This window comes from Leuresthes tenuis, unplaced genomic scaffold (genome assembly GCF_036924035.1).
Source record: "Leuresthes tenuis unplaced genomic scaffold, fLeuTen1.0.hap1 SCAF_8, whole genome shotgun sequence".
Taxonomy (NCBI): Eukaryota; Metazoa; Chordata; class Actinopteri; order Atheriniformes; family Atherinopsidae; genus Leuresthes; species Leuresthes tenuis.
The window spans coordinates 32,980,564-32,994,107 of NW_027325362.1; the positions used below are offsets into that span (position 1 = coordinate 32,980,564).

Here is a 13,544-nt window from a genome sequence, read left to right on the forward strand (position 1 = left end):
AACAACCCACCCAGGAAGGACTCAGCGACTGCATACAATGCCTGTGGCGGCCATGGCAAAAACCAATCTATCACAGTATTGTTCATCAGTCCTGAAAAAAATGGGCACTCACATAAAACAATAGAAAGTACCATAAAGTACATGATGTGAAATCAGCCCAAATGCATAATTCACCTGGGAAGTTCCTGCAGCGTGTTCTCAGAGTGTCTCCCACTGGAGACATGCCTAAAACAATGTGTAGATTGTTGGCACTCTTGTTGACAAAGTATTGCCACACGCTCTCTTTTGAGGGACCTGCTCCCATTTTAAGAGCCTCATCACGAAGCTGGTTAAGAATTGATTCCTTTTCATCATCAGGAAACAGTGCTGGAACTATGCCTATACAGAGAATGAATGATCAGAACACTACAGCTGTAGCTTTTAAATCAAGCCTGAGCTCGAGTGATATCCAACCTGAGGTCAGCATGTTGTTAATGAGCTCCAAGAAGCCTTCCTCAGCAACATGAGCATCAGTAAAGAGGAACACCGTCTTCTTATTTTCAATGCCAAGCTTCAAATACAATGTTTTCAGATCTTCCCGGAGGTTGGTCTCATTGTATCCTCTGCTCAGTGTGATCTCAAACACCTGACACAAGCAGTATCATTCAGCACATTTGTTTAAACAGCTTAATGCTGCTTAACCTAACCTTAATGCATACAAGTAAAGCCTAACTGATTAGCACTAACTTTAATTTCAGTATATATGACTTTTTTTATATAAATGTAGAAATTAATAAATAAAACTATAAATGTTTGTGTTAGCTTCCTTTCATCACATCGGTTAAATGTTTTTTACAACCTCACAGCCAGCAGAGAACGCAGCAAGTTTGGTAAGGGATTGCTTGCCAGAGCCCCCCACTCCAACAAGCAGGGCATGACCACGATCGATGCGGATGATGCGGTGGACCCGGGTCAAATGTTCCAGTGCGTCATCAAACAGTACAAGGTTCATTCTAGACTTGGTCTCGTTATATTCCTCAAGAATTTCCTGCAGAATGAAAAACACAATGGTTGGAAAATGGCAGGAAATCAAACAAAAAAAAATTCTGTTGCATTAAAATATCAAATTCCAGGAAAGGCTTTTAGAATGGGACCACCATAGTTAATATAACAGCAATAGTATTTTACCTGAAACAGAGCTTTTGATGCGTCATAGCCTTGGATGTCCTCATAGACTCTCGGTTCCGATTCACTGAGGGCTGTTTTGTAGTCTCCAAAAAGAATCGGGTCCTTCATCACTGCCTCCATGTCTGACTTGAAATGCTCTTCAGTCAGATTCTTTATGTAACCTTGAACCTGTAGGCAAAAAAAGGTGCAACTGAAAACTGCCGAGAAAAAAAAAAAAGAAGGTAGGTGTCTATCAACTAGTTTTATAGATATGCTTATGTTTATGCATTTGGCAGATATGTATTACCAAAGTCTTGTCAGTTTCATCAATAAGTCTGTCATGGAAGACTCTCAGGCACTCATTTCTCCACACACGTACAAATTGGGTGACAGTCAAAAATCTGTGAGAGAGAAAAAATTGGAAGGAGGCATTTCAAAAGAGATAATTTATCAATCAACTATCAGGACAGTGAATGTGTTAGCTCAGACCTGTCTGGTTGGGTGAGAATCAGTCCATTATAGACTCTTGACAGGTCCCTCAGGTTGAAGATGTAGTGGAACTTGGAGGGCGTGGGTGGCAGATCTTTGATAATGATGTTGTAGAGTTCCAGTGTGCAGAAGGTGACTTTGTCACAAACCTTCTGTATAGCATCCTCAAATGGCTACAAAATTAAATCAAGTTTATTAAATCTGAGTAATATCGAAGATCAAGACTCTGTGTGGGAAAACAGACACTTACTCTAGCGTGACCTTTGATAATGGAAGCATAGATGAGGTGGAGAGATTCCACAGTTGGAAACGGAATGCTAAAGACGCTGAAGAGCGAGGTGAAGCGTGAATCCACCTCATTCCTCCCACCTCCTGCCTTCCCCATGGCAGCAATGAAGCCAAGGTCCTTGAGGAGTTTGTAGTTGAGCTCCTTTCCTCTGTCATACAGGCCTCCTCTGTCCAGCAGAAGCTTCAGAAGAGCAATAGGCTGCTGTGTACCATAATTATCCACCTGAAAATGCATTACAAAAATTCAAACATACAAGCTCTATCACCACAGTAAAGGAAATAACAGACTTGATAGAGAGCAAGGAATAGGTACTTTTGGCATGTTCATGTCATCTATAAACACCAGTAGTCTCTTCCCCATTGGGGGACCATAAGTATCTTTGGTCCTTTTTTCCACATTAGCCTCCAGGTTTCTCTGCAGGTCCAACGAAGTCGTTCTGGATGAGAAGTTGATGACGAGAGGAATCTAGAAAAAGATATTTGAACAGGGTCATCTTGAGATTTTTTTTAAATTATTTTACAATTTCCTGAGGTCTGAATGAAATGTCTGTTAGAGATCTGTGGTACAGCTTCGAGCTACCATCCAAACATAAATTACACTTAATAATCCCAAAAGCACATTATTACTGTATGAGGGAGCACACAATACCGAGCCTAACAGCTCGAACTAGCATACAGTCCTAACCAAGCTCACACAAGTAAATACCAAATTGACAGAAAAATATTTGATTGTTCTTTTTTTTTCTGAAATCACGCATAGTTCAGCCACTTATGGTTGGTACTAATCCCTCTTGTAAACACAGTCTCATATCAAGTATAACATTGAACAGGTTGATAAGCCACTTCCAACGGGCTCACCACCTGTGGGCCCGTTGTGGCGGTCTGATCCTCGGCTACTGAAGCTGGCTCTTGGGATGTGGAACGTCACCTTTCTGTTGGGGAAGGAGCCAGAGCTGGTGTGTGAGGCTGAGTGGTTCCGGCTAGATATAGTCGGACTCATCTCGACGCACCGCTTGGGCTCTGGAACCAGTCCTCTTGAGAGGTGTTGGACTCTCTTCCACTCTGGAGATGCCGGTGGTGAGAGGTGCAGAGCAGGTGTGGGCATACTTATTGCCCCCCGGCTGTGTGCCTGTACATTGGGGTTTACCCCAGTGGACGAGAGGGTAGCCTACCTCCGCCTTTGAGTGGGGGGACAAGTCCTGACTGTTGTTTGTGATTACGCACCAAACAGCAGTACCCACCCTTTTTGGAGTCCCTGGAGGAGAGTGCTCTTGCTGGAGACTCCCTCATTCTGCTGGGGGACTTCAATGCTCACAAGGGCAATGACAGTGAGACCTGAAAGGGTGTGATTGGGAGGAACGCCCCCCCCCCCCCCCCCCCCCCCCCCCCCCCATCTGAATCAGTGGTGTTCTGCTGTTGGACTTCTGTGCTTGTCATGGACTGTCCATAACGAACACCATGTTCAGGCATAAGGGTGTCCATATGTGCACTTGGCACCAGGACACCCTAGGCCGCAGTTCAATGATCGACTTTGTGGTTGTATCGTCGGATTTGCGGCCGTGTGCCCTGGACACTTGGGTGAAGAGAGGGGCTGAGTTGTCAACTGATCACCACCTGGTGGTGAGCTGGCTCCGCTGGTGGGGGAGGATGCCGATCAGACCTGGCAGGCCCAAACGTATTGTGAGGGTCTGCTGGGAACGTTTGGCGGACTCCCCTGTCAGAAGGGGCTTTAATTCCCACCTCCGGCAGAACTTCAACCATGTCCCGGGGGAGGTGGGGGACATTGAGTCTGAATGAACCATTGTAGAGGCGGCTGACTGGAGCTGTGGCCGTAAGGTGGTCGGTGCCTGTCGTGGCGGCAATCCCCGAACCCGCTGGTGGACACCAGCGGTGAGGGAAGCCGTCAAGCTGAAGGAGTCCTATCGGGCCTTTTTGGCCAGTGGGACTCTGGAAGCAGCTAATGGGTACCGACAGGCCAAGTGGATGGCAGCCTCGGCGGTTGCTGAGGCGAAAACCCGGGCCTCTCCTGGGACACCGTCAACACTGTGTATGGTGGGGACGGGGCTCTGCTGACCTGAACTAGGGGCGTTGCGAGTCGGTACGGAAATTACTTCAAGGACCACCTCAATCCTACCAACATGCTTTCAGAGGAAGCAGAGTTGGAGAACTCGGAGACGAGGCCTCCCATTTCTGGGGCTGAGGTTGCCGAGGTGGTCAAAAAGATCCTCGGTGGCAAGGCCCCAGGGGTGGATGAGGTCCGTCCTGAGTTTCTCAGGGCTCTGGATGTTGTAGGGCTGTCTTGGCTGACACTCCTCTGCAGCATCGCCTGGACATCGGGGACAGTGCCTCTGGACTGGGAGATCAGGTTGGTGGTCCCCCTCTTTAAAAAAGGGGACCGGAGGGTGTGTTCCAACTACAGGGGGATCACACTCCTCAGCCTCCTTGGTAAGGTCTATTCGGGGGGAGGATCTGTCAGATAGTCGAATCTCGGATTCAGGAGGTGCAGAGTGGTTTTCGTCCTGGCCGTGGAACAGTGGACCAGCTCTACACCCTCATCCTGGAGGTTGCAAGGGAGTACACCCAACCAGTCTACATGTGTTTTGTGGACTTGGAGAAAGCGTTGCACAGCAAGGGTGTTGAGGGGGTCCGATTTGGCGACCTCAGAATTGGGTCTCTGCTTTTTGCGGATGATGTGGTTCTGTTAGCTTCGTTGGACCATGACCTTCAGCTCTCACTGGAGCGGTTTGCAGCCGAGTGTTAAGCGGCTGGGATAAGAATCAGCACCTCCAAATCCGAGACCACGGTCCTCAGCCGGAAAAGGGTGGAATGCTCTCTCCGGGTCAGGAATGAAATCCTTCCCCAAGTGGAGGAGTTCAAGTATCTCAGGGTCTTGTTCAGGAGTGAGGGACGAATTGAACGGAAGATTGATGGGCGGGTTGGTGCGGTGTCCGCAGTGTTGCGGGATCTGCACTGACTCGTCGTTGTGAAGAAGGAGCTGAGCCAAAAGGCGAAGCTCTCAATTTACTGGTCAATCTACGTTCCTACCCTCACCTATGGTCACGAGTTGTGGGTAGTGACCGAAAGAACGAGATTGCGAATTCAAGCGGCAAATGGGCTTCTTCTGCAGGGTGTCTGGGCTCTCCCTTAGAGATAGAGTGAGAAGCTCAGTCATCCAGGAGGGGCTCGGAGTAGAACCGCTGCTCCTTCACACTGAGAGGACCCAGATGAGATGGCTCAGGCATCTGGTTAGGATGCCTCCTGGATGCCTTGGTGAGGTGTTCTGGGGACATCCCCCATCTGGACATCTGGAGACCCCGGGGAAGACCCAAGACACATAGGGAAGACTATGTATATCGGCTAGCCTGGGAACACCTCTGGGTCCCCCCGGTAGAGCTGGAGAAAGTGGCCGGGGACAGGGTCATCTGGGTTTCTCTGCTCAAGCTGCTGCCCCCAAGACCCAACCCCCAGAGAAGCGGGAGATAATGGATGGATGGATAAGCCACTATGCCAGGGGAGGAAATGCCAATGAAAGATAATGCCCAGCCCAAAGTTGCTAGACAAGTCAAAGCCACACTGTAATGCTTTCATCACATATAGGATAAATAAAAACTCTGGGCTTCTATGTCAGTATTTTTCTCTGTGTTTTAAAGTTAAGAGGCTAAAGTCAAAACTTTAACATAACATACCCCCTTCAATATTACCTTTGTATCTGCATTGACATTCTTTAGGAAGTTATGGATGGTGGCAGTCTTAGAAGTGCCAGACTCTCCAACCAGTAGCACTGGCCTCTTTATCTTCACCATCTGTTCCACAATCCAGCTGGCTCTTGTGGTGTCAACAGTTGGCACTGAAGCATAGGCAGAGCATAAATAAGTGAAGGCCAAATGTTTAGATGCTTATGCATGTATTTATACTTAATTAGTGCTTGCTGTCCTGCTCACAGAAAGAACAGTTACCTAAGATATCAGCAAACTTCATTTCAGGGTTGTGGATATATTTAGCAACCAAGGACCTCCAGGGTACCCACTTCTCCTGTGTTCCATCAAAATGGAAATCATACAGTGTTGGGAGGTATCCTGTATGGAGGCAGTCATTGTAAAACACATGTACACACATACTGTACTCTTTTGGAGAGTATACCGTGATAAGGTTCCTTCTACACCAAATTGTATACCATAATTTATTATATTTCTACAACACACAATTTCAAATCATATGTAGTACACAAAAAAAGCATAATGCTGACATTGAAGGGTGGTTTCATCATTGTTTAAGGACAAATCCCTGCTTTTTACCTGGGATCTCACCAGGCCCAGCCTGGGCTTTCTCATCATGCACAGTGGCTAAGCAGGAAACCTTTTTGATGAACTCGTCAAACTTGATTCTACCACTCTCCATCAACGTGGCCCCCAGTGAGCAGTACAGAGCTTCCAGGAAGTAACACTCAAGGACATCAGCGCTGCTGCTCTCACTCTCAAGCAAAGCGTCCAGTGTCAAGCATAACTGAGTGACCTGAACAAAAGATCAAAACATACAAAATTAATTTAAGTACCGTATTTTTCGGACTATAAGCCGCGACTTTTTCCCCATTTTTCGACCCTGCGGCTTATATAACAGCGCGGCTTATCTATGGATTTTTACAGCTAATGGCCACTAGGGGGATACCTAAATCTATGGATTTTACCATCCACCATGTTGACGTCACATTTGCTTCAACACACAAGTAGCCGCGCGCACGGGAACGCGGAGGTCCTCCGGAAGCAGACTTCTACCGGAGTGGTACAAGACAGAACGACAGCGAGAAAGACGGCCATTTTGAGCGCAAGACAGTTTGTGAGACACCCTCATTATGGAAAACAAACGTAGAAATGCATATGATGCAGCTTTTAAGTTAAAGGCAGTCAATTTAGCAGTAAACGAAGGAAATAGAACCGCTGCACGTAACCTTGGAATCAACGAGTCAATGGTGAGACGTTGGAGACGCCAGCAGGAAGAATTGTCTCAATGCAAAAAGTCAAAAAAAGCTTTCAGAGGTCACAAAAGCAAATGGCCCGAACTTGAAGACGTTCTCGAAGATTGGGTGAACACACAAAGAACAGACGGCCGAGGTGTTTCCACCGTGCAGATCCGACTGAAGGCCAAAGCAGTCGCCACCGAAATGAAAATTGAACATTTTAGAGGTGGACCATCCTGGTGTTTCCGATTTATGAAGCGAAAGGGACTGTCCATCAGGGCGCGGACGACTGTGTGCCAGCAACTCCCTCCCGACTACCAGGAAAAAATAACAAACTTTGGCGAATTCACACAAAGAAAGATAGAGGAATACTCCATCGGACCGGACCAGATCATAAATATGGATGAAGTGCCATTAACATTTGACCTGCCTCTCACTAGGACTATTAACAAGAAAGGTGAATCGTCCGTCACGTTGAGAACCACTGGACACGAGCGAACAAATTTCACTTGTGTTCTTGGCTGCACAGCATCTGGAGTGAAGCTTCCGCCAATGGTGATTTTTAAGAGGACTACAATGCCAAAAGAAAAGATCCCAAACGGCATCTCCTTTAAAGTCAACAAGAAAGGGTGGATGATGGAAAGCGTAATGAAGGAGTGGCTGAATGAGTGCTACGTCAAACGCCCTGGAGGATACTTTCGGCAAAAAAAAGCTTTGCTAGTTTTGGACAGTATGAGGGCGCATATAACAGATTCGGTTAAAGCAGCCATCAAGAGCACAAACTCTGTTCCAGCTTTGATTCCTGGGGGCACAACGAAGCATCTGCAGCCACTCGACATCAGTGTCAATCGTGCGTTCAAAGTGGCACTACGCGTTCAGTGGGAGGCGTGGATGACGAAGGGTGATAAATCGTTCACCAAAACAGGTCGCATGAGAAAAACCACCTTCGCACAAGTTTGCGAGTGGATCCTGATGGCGTGGAGGAGTGTAAAAAAATCCACAATCACCAACGGGTTCAGAAAGGCTGGACTGCTGCGTGATGGAGAGGAGGACGCCGCCACACCTGAGGCCTTTCAGAGGCTGTTCGATTCCGACAGTGACGAAGAGGAGTTCGTTGGTTTTGAGAGCGACATCGAAAGAGAGGGGAGAGTGGCTGACGAAGCCCTGAACCTATTTGTTTCCGACACTGAAGATGAGGAATTTTGTGGTTTTAGTACGGAGGAAGAAGACGAAGATGAGGATTAATGACCTGACTTTTCTGGTTACAGCCGTGTACTTCACCAAAGATGAAGAAGAGGGTTAACGTAATAACTTTTCTGGTAGGCTGATAACCGTTTTTTTTTAAGCAGCCGTGTTACTACAATTTTAGGTTTACTGTCGTGTTACAGGCACTTTATTTGTTGATGATGTTGATGAAGAGGAGGATTACGGTAATAACTTTTCTGGTAGGCTGATAACCGTATATTTTAAGCAGCCGTGTTACTGCAATTTAGACTTACTGTCGTGTTACAGTGTTACTTTATTTGTTGTTGTAGCTTTATATGTTCTGTAGCTACTATTGCACTAAATGGTTGAAAACGTTATGCAACTTGTGTTGAAATGTTAATAAATAGAAGCTTCCCCAAACAGTTGCCTCTTTCCCAACAATCCCCTCTGTGCACGAACCATATGGTAATTAAACATAAAAAACCTGCGGCTTATAGTCAGGTGCGGCTTGTATATGTACAAATAATGCAATTTAGCTTCTGCGGCTTATATTCAGGTGCGGCTAATAGTCCGGAAAGCACGGTATTTTAAACATGGAACTATAACAAACTTTTCTTCATATTTTCTGCTTAAATACAACCAATCAAGTGCTGAAACTTATTTGAGATGAGTGAATGACCTACCATGTTCAGATCAGTCTGAGGGACAATAGTCTCCAGTTTATGATCCTGTTTACCATCAACAATACCATCTACAATCATGTCAATACTGCTGTGTACATATTTCTCAAACAGTCTGTCAAGATTCTCTTGTTCCTAAAAAAAAAAAAGACAGACATTGTTGAGATATTATCAAATTAGAGACAAGATTACCTGTCACATAGTCTATGTATTTTCATATACCTTTTCAGGTCTGCTGTTCACCCATCTCTGCCAGTATGGAGTGTATCGCAAGTTTTTGGGGTCAACATAAACCATCCCACATCGAGACACAGTAGCAGGGGAAGCATACTGCAGATCTCCAACCTGTGGAGTCAAAGTTACGTTACAAGATCTACTATGAGAGGTTATAAAGTGTTATTTTAATAGCAATTTCAAACTTAAGACAAAACCTCAAATAGCAGTGCACAGTGACTCTGTAAACGGATCCGTTCCCCATTGGCTAAAGTGAGGAGCTTGTTGTCATCCATCACTGAGTTCATATTCTCTACCCACAGGGCATCCACATCCCCATCAAACAGGACGTACCTGTGAGTCAAAATGATGTCTTATTGTGATATTTTACAGCATTTCCTCTTATATTGTGTTAGTGGCACATGTTTCCTTTAATGTTTCACTTTCTACCTTCTCTCTTTTTTGTCAGTAGGCTTGTTCATTTCGCGGAAGATGTTGGATAAAATCCCATCAGTCCAGTCTCGAGTGTCAGGGTCAAGAACTCCATAAAGTTCAATGACACTCATGGCTTTAGGGTTCAGGGGATATAACTTGGTATGCAGCCCCAATCTGATGAGACAACATGAAGATCATGGTCGTCCACACATAAGATCAAGGAGGTGGAAAAGGAGTGATGTAAACAGAAACACTCACTTGGTCTGAGCTTGACATAATGTGCTGATCACGACTGATTTTCCTCCACCTGTTGGACCCACAATCATAGTAGTGTGCCTGGTCATCATCGTCTCATACATCTGCACCACTTTATCCAACTACCAGAGGCAGTATAACAAACAATCAACATTCCAATAATTTTTCATTATTTAAGTCTTTGAGAGTAAAATTAATGTGTCGTTAAATTGTATAAGAAACCCTTTGTCTCAAAGGTGCAAAAATCTAAGTTGCAGATGAAACACCTGGATGGGCAGGATGATATATTTGTTTTCTTGCAGGGTCTGCTCCACAGCACCATTGAAGCTGGGATAATGCACACGAGGGCAATCCAGTCCAGGGAACAGGTCTGAGATCAGCCCAAGAAACAAAGGAACGTCCTCAAACACAAACTTCGGCAGATTCATGTCTCTGAGGGCACGCATCAATACCACATCCTGTTGACATGAAAGAGGTATATAGTGGTCAAGTCATTAAAAAGAAAGAATGAAAGAATATGTAGATTTTCAGAAATACGAAATATTGCAAGACTAAAAGTATTTTATAATCGACCTTTATTGTTTTAAGCAAAATAAATTCTGTAGATATGTATGCTGTTACATACTTCTAGTTTTTTTTCTTATTGTTTTTTCTGTTTTAACATAACAACCCCAGAGCTGAATAGCAGGACAATGTACAAAGATATATCATGTCGGCCCATCCCTCCCTCCCAACCCATCCCTACAGGTTTGACTATCTGTTCCTACAGAGTGTGTACCAGTAAAGATAAGTAAGAACAAATGCAAACCTTCTGTAAATTATAAAACAGACACAAATGAAAACAACATAGAACATTATTGTTGCAGAGAGGGATTAATAATAGCCACTGCACAGTACTTTAGTTGAGAGGCTGGAATAAGAAGAAAAAGATAAAATGAAAATCAAAGTAAATAAAAATAAAGCTAGAAACAACAGCAGTTGTTGAATAAGCCTGTTAAAGAATCACCTGGCATTGAAGCTTCAGGCTTATATAAATATAAAAGGATTACTCTATTGTGGATCCTGCATTCACATATGTTAGAAAACCACCCCAGATCTCTTGAAACTCTCCGGTTTTACCCTTCAAGTTGCACAAAATCTTTTCCTTTGGTGTGCACAATGCTAGTTAATTTGTCCATCTAGCAAGTGTAGGTAGTGATGCATCTTTCCAATGCATATCTATACATTTGTTGACTGTGATAAGGGCAGTTCTAATAAATTTGAGATGGTTTTTATTGACTTTCAACATAGATGTGTTGCCCAGGAGGACTACTCTTGGCTCTGTGGGGATGGTCTGACCTGTAATACCGTTAAGCACTTTGACTATAGACATACAATACAAATTAAGACAAGGGCAAGTCCAAAACATATGTACCAACGTTCCTATTCCAGATTTGCATCTTGGGCAAAACTGGGAGTACTGAGGCTTTGATTTATGTAGTCTGTCAGGGGTATAATAAGTTCTATGAATAAGATTGTATTGTGTGAGTTAAATGAAAAATAATGACGACTAATACATAATCTTGTCACGATCTATGCTTTGATTAATTTCTTGTCTTGTCATTTCCTGTTTTATTTTGAAATCTTAACTTCCCTCTCATTTCAGGTACCTTGCCCTTCCTCCTGTGTCAAGTGTCTGATTGTCTTCCCTGATTATGTTTATGCATTTGGCAGACGCTTTTATCTAAAGCGACTTACAGGTAGGCAGGTAGGGTAAGGGGGTCTTGCCTAAGGACCCCTACTGGAGGTAGTATCTTTGCAGGTGTTTCCACCTGTTCCCCTTGGCTCATCTTGTGCTCAAATAGTCTGTGCCTCCCTTGTCTTGTACCAGTGTGTTGTACTCTGTTCCGAGCTTCATACATTCTGAGCTAGCGTCTTGATTCCACAATTTCCACGTCGCTAGTTTTCACAGCCTTTGATTCCTTGAGCCTGCAGTCGAGCAACTCTCCTGCAGAGCGTATCCTTTATTGTTCTTAATTCTTTAGCCATAGCTTTAATTTTTTCTCGGTAAGTTTCACAGTCTATTTTTTTTCCTCCCGTTTGGAGAGATTTTGATTTGTTAATGTTTCATAGATACCTCCGTTAGTGGAGCGATTTGTGTTTCGTTCTTTAAGATCTTTGCGCCGCCGTTAAAGGTGTGCCCTAAGTTAATTGTTTATAATTTATAGTGCCTCTGTTTTCCTAGAGAGCTTCTTTTGTTTATGTCCGCCTCAATTGAAGAGCGAGAGAGTGTATTTGTTATCTTTCATAGCCTTTCAGTTTTGGAGACATTCAGTCCCCCTTTTCCAAGAGGATTTTGTGATACCATCATCTTTACCCTGGGCGGTTTGCTTCTCCATATAAACTGTGTAAAGCAAAGGTTGAGTTGTTTAAAAAAATAGCTTCGGGACAGGAGTTGGTAGCATCTGGTAAAGATTAGGGTGAGTAAAGTTACTCACCACCCATCATGCACAGTGCCAACTTATAGTCAAAGCTGTTATTCAGAATGTATGAATCGTGCACTGAACACAATGTTGGTTAGTTGCATTTGCGCATCACATATGATCTGTACATTGATCGAATTAAATTGTTTCCTGTTGACATATATAAATTTATCATGTGATGGAGCTTTTATAGCAATGTGTGTGCAGTCAATAGCTCCGATTACATTAGGAAAACTGGCTCTTGCCTCAAATTGCGCTTTAATGTTGGCCTGTTTGATATACCTGCTGAGATACAGATAATTAACCCTAACCCTCACCTGTGGTCACAAGCAGCACATGGCTCCTTGCTCCTTGTTTATTTATAATCTGAGATTGGTAACTTATTAAAACATGTCCGGATACTCTTTGCAAAGAAATCCCTCTGTCGCATCCACAGAGTAAAACGCTCTTGTCGCCCCACAGCAGGTATCCACTTTCAAGGTCGCAGGATAAAACATCCCGTACTTTACGTTGCCCTGGCGGAGCCGGATTTTGAGTCCGCTGAAAGCCATCCGCTTCTTCTGTAAGGTTGGAGATAGATCAGGAAATACCATTATTTTGGATTTATCGTATAAGAGATCCCTTTTCTTCCATGCAGCGCTCAGTATTTGGACAACATCCCTGTAGCGGAGAAGTTTAATGACGAAGGCCCATGGTGATCCGTTATCCTGTGGTCTCCACCGAAGCGTGTGGTACGCTCTCTCTAACTACGGCGTGTCAGAGAGACCTAGTATTGAAGGTGGCCATTTCTGTAGGAAGGCAATTTTCGCTACTTTCAACTCCCTTCGGGAACCCTGTAATCCTCAAATTGTTCCTTCTCTGTAGGTTCTCTTGGTCGTCGAGTTGTACCCTGAGATCAGCCTCAGCCCAGGAGTGTTTTTTGGCCAGTGTGTCATGGTTTTGTTGTAGGCTGGAAATGGACCGCTAAAGCTCGGTGCTATTTAGCTCCAGTTGGGCTATCCTCTCTGTGTTAGCTTGTTGTACTCCCTCCAGCTTCCGAGTGCTACCAGGGCATCCCTGTCCATCTTCAAGAAACTCTTGAAGACCCAGCTCTTCAGAGAGCATCTTCTATCCTAGCACTTACGCTGTACTTCCCTACCCCTCTACTTTACTTTTTCTTTTTGTACTTCCCACTATCCCTGCACTGTCACCCCTGTCACCTCTGACAAAGTCTGACTAGTGGTTTCCTTCTATGTAGTTTATTGTTAGCTGTAATGTTATATCCTCATTTGTAAGTCGCTTTGGATAAAAGCGTCTGCTAAATGCATAAACATAAACATAATAGATGCGTCCACTTGGTTGAGGTGGGATGGAAACGTGCTCTGAATCCTGTTCGACCTCTTCTCCATTCAATTCAATTCAAAGAATAAAATTCTT

At 44.4% G+C, this 13,544-nt stretch overlaps 1 protein-coding gene across 1 annotated transcript in view; it reads right to left on the bottom strand.

The window, feature by feature from the left end:
- dnah10 (dynein axonemal heavy chain 10) overlaps positions 1 to 13,544 on the bottom strand; it is a 57,638-nt gene that overhangs the window by 26,644 nt on the left and 17,450 nt on the right. Inside the window, exons 36-53 of the mRNA XM_072391516.1 lie at positions 9,933 to 10,124; positions 9,670 to 9,788; positions 9,427 to 9,585; positions 9,195 to 9,330; positions 8,986 to 9,108; positions 8,767 to 8,898; positions 6,219 to 6,435; positions 5,880 to 5,999; positions 5,625 to 5,770; positions 2,237 to 2,389; positions 1,886 to 2,146; positions 1,636 to 1,808; positions 1,454 to 1,547; positions 1,168 to 1,335; positions 839 to 1,027; positions 454 to 625; positions 175 to 378; positions 11 to 91 (exon numbers count right to left, since the gene is read on the bottom strand). Of these exons, the coding sequence (XP_072247617.1) occupies positions 11 to 91; positions 175 to 378; positions 454 to 625; positions 839 to 1,027; positions 1,168 to 1,335; positions 1,454 to 1,547; positions 1,636 to 1,808; positions 1,886 to 2,146; positions 2,237 to 2,389; positions 5,625 to 5,770; positions 5,880 to 5,999; positions 6,219 to 6,435; positions 8,767 to 8,898; positions 8,986 to 9,108; positions 9,195 to 9,330; positions 9,427 to 9,585; positions 9,670 to 9,788; positions 9,933 to 10,124 (2,839 nt within the window). The remainder of the gene's footprint in view (positions 1 to 10; positions 92 to 174; positions 379 to 453; positions 626 to 838; positions 1,028 to 1,167; positions 1,336 to 1,453; positions 1,548 to 1,635; positions 1,809 to 1,885; positions 2,147 to 2,236; positions 2,390 to 5,624; positions 5,771 to 5,879; positions 6,000 to 6,218; positions 6,436 to 8,766; positions 8,899 to 8,985; positions 9,109 to 9,194; positions 9,331 to 9,426; positions 9,586 to 9,669; positions 9,789 to 9,932; positions 10,125 to 13,544) is intronic.